The sequence below is a fragment of the Olea europaea genome, unplaced genomic scaffold, assembly GCF_002742605.1.
Source record: "Olea europaea var. sylvestris unplaced genomic scaffold, O_europaea_v1 scaffold907, whole genome shotgun sequence".
NCBI classification, from domain to species: domain Eukaryota; kingdom Viridiplantae; phylum Streptophyta; class Magnoliopsida; order Lamiales; family Oleaceae; genus Olea; species Olea europaea.
The window spans coordinates 222854-229855 of record NW_019267546.1 but is presented as its reverse complement, the minus strand read 5'-3'; the positions used below and the strand labels follow the sequence as shown (position 1 = coordinate 229855).

Genomic DNA, 7002 nt, shown 5'->3' with positions numbered 1-7002 from the left:
TAGAATCAATTTATTTTTGTTAATTAATGCATGTCAATAATATATTGACAACATGTCGACAATGCATCTCCAGACAAGTCCAATTGTATAAAATCAGAAAATAATTTACACTTGTCAATAGGCATTTCTGATACATGTTATCGACTTATCGATTTTTTTGGCATGTATTGAACACCAGGTCACAAGTGCTGGTAAGGTATCTGTGTACCCTAAATATTAGTCATGTGAATGTTTCTTCTCAGCTAGAAAGGAGGCGAGTACAAAAAACTTTACAAGGAATATATCACAAATCCTAGAGATTCTTCGGTGGGGCGGTCCAATGCCCGCTGAGGTGACGCCTCGGCATTGAGCCATTCAAGTTTTTCTCCACAAATCCATCTTCAAAACACGTGTAAAAGTAGATTTAGAAAAGAAAGAAATGAGTTGGAGATTTTGTAAACGTTACTCAAGTATACAAAATACTTAAGTTTGTTAGAAAACAAAGATGCATCTTCAATTTTATCAAGATAGACATACAAGTACACGATACCTTTAATTCATTTAAGATAAGGGCATACAGGATATGTACAGCTTTCCTTTTCGTGACTTTGGACTTTAGCAGATCATATAATTCATTTGATTGAAATTCGTGGAAGTTTCATGTTATTTAACTGTCCAACCTTTTCTTTTGGCCTTGTGTTCATGTTAAAAGCTTAAAAAAGAAATTAAAATTTTTTTTTTCCTTTTTGGTAAGTTAAGATTTTAAACGTGTGGTTTAATATGTTAGAATCTTTCGTATGCCATACTACTTGTTCATGAAAAGTTATGGGATTTCATTAGATTTTTTTTTTTTTTGGGTTGTTGTTTATCTATTTTTTTATTTTTTTAAAGGAAATGAAAAATCCATCATTTAACGGCCAAAATGGAGGAAACTACTAATTTTTTTCTTAAGTGAAAAGTTCGGAATTGTTTATGCTAAAAAAGATCAATCCTGCTTGAAGTACAGGACCTGCTAGGATACACATACAAAGTGGGGCCGTCGCAATTTTTTTTAAATTACATGTGGGGCCCACTTGCTACACTGAGAGACCTGACAAACCCCTGTGAAATTAATCCCTATTCTCAGGGATTAATTCAAAAAAGATTGTGAATATATTTATTACATTTCACAAATGTTGGGAAAGAAAAGTGAATTTCCTCATTAAAAAACTAGACTCTCACGTAGAATTGGAAAAGAGCAAAATGAGATTGTAAGAGTTTCAAAAAAATTTATGAAGTGTCAGTTCTTGAATTGGAAAAAAATATTAATATTTAACTTCATTTATATTTGACATTTTGTAGAATATTAATTGTAAAAACTTCCAATATGAGGATCGAACGTGACATGACATGGGCATGTCGGCATATATTTTTTCAAAAAAACACTACAAAACCAAGTGCAAATGGAGGGTAGTAGATCTAGTCTCCACAGACCCATTATAGTTTAAGGAAGAAAATATGTTGGTGATCCTTTTTTTTTTCTTTTTCATTTTTGTATCTCCTTGGCTCTGTTCATGGACAAGACACATTTTCGACATGCTAAATAAAATAAAATTAATCCTTTTTTCTTTTTTTTTTTCTTTTTTATATTGTAGAATCAATTTATTTTTGTTTATTCATGCATGTCAATAATATATTGACAAGATGTCGACAATGCATCTCCAGACAAGTCCAATTGTATAAAATCAGAAAATAATTTACACTTGTCAATTGGCATTTCCGATACATGTTATTGAATTATCGATTTTTTTGGCATGTATTGAGCACCAAGTCACAAGTGCTGGTAAGGTATCAGTGTACCCTAAATATTAGTTATGTGAACGTTTCTTCTCAACTAGAAAGGAGGCTAATACAAAAAACTTTACAAGGAATATATCACAAATCCTAGAGATTCTTCCCCCGGGGGGGGGGGGGGGGGGGGGGGGAAAGAAAAATTTTCCCTCTAATTTTTACTTTAACTTTGCGTTTTGTTTCTGTGTCAGAAACATTAAAATCTTGGATATGTACAGCTTTCCTTTTCGTGACTTTGGACTTTAGCAGATCATATAATTCATTTGATTGAAATTCGTGGAAGTTTCATGTTATTTAACTGTCCAACCTTTTCTTTTGGCCTTGTGTTCATGTTAAAAGCTTAAAAAAGAAATTAAAATTTTTTTTTTCCTTTTTGGTAAGTTAAGATTTTAAACGTGTGGTTTAATATGTTAGAATCTTTCGTATGCCATACTACTTGTTCATGAAAAGTTATGGGATTTCATTAGATTTTTTTTTTTTTTGGGTTGTTGTTTATCTATTTTTTTATTTTTTTAAAGGAAATGAAAAATCCATCATTTAACGGCCAAAATGGAGGAAACTACTAATTTTTTTCTTAAGTGAAAAGTTCGGAATTGTTTATGCTAAAAAAGATCAATCCTGCTTGAAGTACAGGACCTGCTAGGATACACATACAAAGTGGGGCCGTCGCAATTTTTTTTAAATTACATGTGGGGCCCACTTGCTACACTGAGAGACCTGACAAACCCCTGTGAAATTAATCCCTATTCTCAGGGATTAATTCAAAAAAGATTGTGAATATATTTATTACATTTCACAAATGTTGGGAAAGAAAAGTGAATTTCCTCATTAAAAAACTAGACTCTCACGTAGAATTGGAAAAGAGCAAAATGAGATTGTAAGAGTTTCAAAAAAATTTATGAAGTGTCAGTTCTTGAATTGGAAAAAAATATTAATATTTAACTTCATTTATATTTGACATTTTGTAGAATATTAATTGTAAAAACTTCCAATATGAGGATCGAACGTGACATGACATGGGCATGTCGGCATATATTTTTTCAAAAAAACACTACAAAACCAAGTGCAAATGGAGGGTAGTAGATCTAGTCTCCACAGACCCATTATAGTTTAAGGAAGAAAATATGTTGGTGATCCTTTTTTTTTTCTTTTTCATTTTTGTATCTCCTTGGCTCTGTTCATGGACAAGACACATTTTCGACATGCTAAATAAAATAAAATTAATCCTTTTTTCTTTTTTTTTTTCTTTTTTATATTGTAGAATCAATTTATTTTTGTTTATTCATGCATGTCAATAATATATTGACAAGATGTCGACAATGCATCTCCAGACAAGTCCAATTGTATAAAATCAGAAAATAATTTACACTTGTCAATTGGCATTTCCGATACATGTTATTGAATTATCGATTTTTTTGGCATGTATTGAGCACCAAGTCACAAGTGCTGGTAAGGTATCAGTGTACCCTAAATATTAGTTATGTGAACGTTTCTTCTCAACTAGAAAGGAGGCTAATACAAAAAACTTTACAAGGAATATATCACAAATCCTAGAGATTCTTCCCCCGGGGGGGGGGGGGGGGTATATCACAAATCCTAGAGATTCTTCGGTGGGGCGGTCCAATGCCCGCTGAGGTGACGCCTCGGCATTGAGCCATTCAAGTTTTTCTCCACAAATCCATCTTCAAAACACGTGTAAAAGTAGATTTAGAAAAGAAAGAAATGAGTTGGAGATTTTGTAAACGTTACTCAAGTATACAAAATACTTAAGTTTGTTAGAAAACAAAGATGCATCTTCAATTTTATCAAGATAGACATACAAGTACACGATACCTTTAATTCATTTAAGATAAGGGCATACATCAACATATTTTGTCATTAGTGCTACAGTAAATTGAACAAATAGATGCATTATGGAATATTTATGTTACATTTTTATTATTTTTATTATTTTACTTCTACACTTCAAAAATATTAATTATCACAAAATTTATATTTAAAAATTATAAATCAAACGAGCCCATTTCTTTTTTTTTTTTAATCAAGTATCGCTACACATCAAATCTTTGTTTGGAAAGAAATTTGTGACTGGTTTTATTTTTCAAAGACGTTTCTTTGTAGGTGTGATGTCTCTTGCTGGTCGTGTTTGTACAATTTCCATGAAATTTCTGTTACTTTAACTTTACGTTTTATTTCCGTGTCAGAAACATCAAAATCTTGGATGGACAGCTTTCCTTTCGGTGACTTTGGACTTTAGCAGTAGCAGATGATAAAATTTATTTGATTGAAATTCGAGGAAGTTTCATGTTATTTAACTGTCACACCTTTATCTTTATCTTTGTCTTGTGTTTCATGTTAAAAGGATTTTTAGTAAAAATGAAATTACTAAAAAATTATTTTCTTTTTGGTAAGTTACGATTTATTCGGATGCCATACTTCTTGTTTATGAAAAGTTACGGGATTTCATCTATAATATTTTTTCCTTTATTCCTACTATTTTTTATATTTTTTTATTTAACAAAAATGAAAAATCCATCATTTTACGGCCAAAATGGACGAAAATATGAGTTTTGCTACATAATTAAAATGTTGGGAATCGATTATGCTAAAAATGATTGAGAATATGTTTATTACATTTCATAAATGTAGGGAAAGAAAGTACAAAATTTCCCTTAAAAAAAAAAAAAAAAATAGAATCTCACATACAATGGCAAATGCAGGATTGTTGGTCAGCTAGAGAGACTGTTGACCATCGATTGTCGACAGTTAACAACAGTAATAGTGAGATTGTTTATAATATTTAATTAAATAATATTAAAAATTATTCAATATGTAAATGCAATAAAACATAAAAATCACATACTTATGAAAATATAATTCAATACAATCCATAATAACAATAATAATAATAATAATAATAATAATAATAATAATAATAATAATAATAATAATAATAATAATAATAATAATAATAATAAGTACATGGTTGGACATCACTCTGTAACTATAAGTTCTAACAATTTCATTCTTCAGAATTTCATATTTTGAAAGTGTTGCCAAATTGTCCCATTCTCAAAATTTTCAAAGATCTCTTTTTCAATGTGAACCACCAAATTGTTATTCAATTAATCATCTCCTATTTTGTTGTGTAATTTACTCTTCATTATTTTCATAGTGGAGAATATTCTTTCAACACTTGCAGTTGCCACAAGTATTATCAAAATCAAGATGATTAGCCTATAAAAAAAATGGAAAATAATAGAACATTTTTTTTCCCAACCAACTTTTGAGTTACACAAGATATGCTATTAAGATTCAATAAAGCTTCATCCCTTCTCAAAAGCATAAGAAACCTGTCAAATTGAGATCTGAGTAATAATAGATCGTCATCGTTGACGTTCAAATGATAGAATTGAGCAAATTGTAGCAATTTAACCATATCAAAAGCTGCAAATGAGGCTGTTGGATTAAAACATGAAATACAAGTAAGGAACTCAATAATTGTCTTTGGAAAACGATCATTCAACTCTTGCACGATTGAGTTTATCACATGACAATACAAATCAACATAAAAGCGATGATAATAAGTCACCTGCTGAGCTGCAAGACTAGGTTGACCTCTCAATACTTCAATATCCTCCATATTGGGTAATAAAATATGTCTACCAACACAAAACTCAATCATCCCACTCAACATATTATCCCAACAATTGTCCATCATGTTTAGATATGCATATTTACACAAATCCATAATGTCATAGCATTTTGGATGTATTGATCATTTTTTGCATGACTTGTAAAAGATTATTTGTAATTGCAAGAATTTCAAACATAAACTAGAGATTGAAAGAAAGAGATGAGGTGGAGATGTTGTAATCGTTACTCAAGTATACAAAATATTTTGTTAAGAAGCAAAGATACGTCTTCAATTTTATCAAGATAGATGTACAAGTGCATGATACACTTTAATTCATCTAAGATAATGCCATACTTCATCATACTTTGTCTTTATTAAGTTATTTTAAATATTCGATTAATCCTCTATCATAGAAAATGCTCACTATACAAGCTCCTCTTTAGGGTTGTATCGTCCTTGTTAGTAATTTGAAGATGGTGGTTGAGAAATAAACTTATTATAGTAATCGAACAAATAAATGTTATTACAACTATTTGACAATTAGTGCCGTTAATATTTTTGGGGGGCATTATATGAAGAATTTCTCATTATCTTTAACAACCAACTTTTTAAATGTTGGGGATTGTTGCGCTAAAATTTAAGCTAAGAGTATTTTGCTACTCTCTTGAAAGGTTGGAGGCGAAATGCACCAATTTCCCTACAAAAAATTGGTTGCTTGGTATAGAAAGTTTTTGAGTTGACTATCACCATGCATTTTCGTCATAAACGATTATTAAACAAATCAATAAAAAAATTTTGATAATAAGTTCATCATCGATGCGATTTTTTATGTTTGTGGTATTTATTACATGTAGCTGCAGTATGCAAAAATTAGGAGAATTACAACTGAAACAAAAGATATCAACTTCTCCAGAATGCATGTACAAAGATTTGAAAAGATAAATAACACACATGGCTTTCGGCAACTTCAAATTCAGAAACATTATGTAAGACACATAATAGATAGAAACAAAACTGGATTATATCATAGAGAGTTTGATTGATTTGCTAAATAAGCGAGCGTCTCACATAGTGTTGGAGAAGAGCAAGATGAAAGTGATAGAGTTACAAAAAAGTACGAGGTGTCGGTATCTGCGTTGGAAAAAATGTTAAATATTAATCTCATTTATTTTTATTTGACATTTTGTAAAATATTAGTCTATGAAGCATTGACACAAACATGATTATCAGATATGACAAGACACGGACATACCGACACAATTTTTCTAAAAGCACCAACAAGACACATTCTCGACACTTTGATTAAAATAAGAATTATTTTTATTATATTTTTATGTTATAAACAAACTTGTTTTTTGTTAATTCTAGTGTGTCGATAATGTATTTATAAAATGTCAACAATGTATCTCTCGATGTGTTGATAATGTGTCCAATTGTTCAAAAAATAAAAAAGAAATAAATAAAAAATTTACATATTATAATGTAATAGAGTGATAGAAATATTTTAACCTCTTAATCGATATTAATTGGTCCAATATCTGCAATTATAACACTTG

General features: G+C 30.1%; 1 protein-coding gene across 1 annotated transcript; it reads right to left on the bottom strand.

Moving 5' to 3' along the window:
- Positions 1-269: 269 nt before the first annotated feature.
- Positions 270-5530, bottom strand: LOC111392241. The gene is made up of 2 exons (XM_023017528.1): positions 5094-5530; positions 270-378 (listed from the first exon to the last, which is right to left on the bottom strand). Exons 1-2 carry the CDS (start codon positions 5528-5530, stop codon positions 270-272), a joined length of 546 nt encoding a protein of 181 aa, XP_022873296.1.
- Between the last annotated feature and the right edge of the window lie 1472 nt (positions 5531-7002).

Bases quoted from the DNA above. Each gene is read 5' to 3' on its own strand.
- LOC111392241 (XM_023017528.1), bottom strand. From the start codon at position 5,530: ATGATGGACAATTGTTGGGATAATATGTTGAGTGGGATGATTGAGTTT. The intron at 379-5,093 runs GTTGGTTGGGAA...CGTGTTTTGAAG, and splicing joins ATATCTTGTGTAACTCAAAA to ATGGATTTGTGGAGAAAAAC.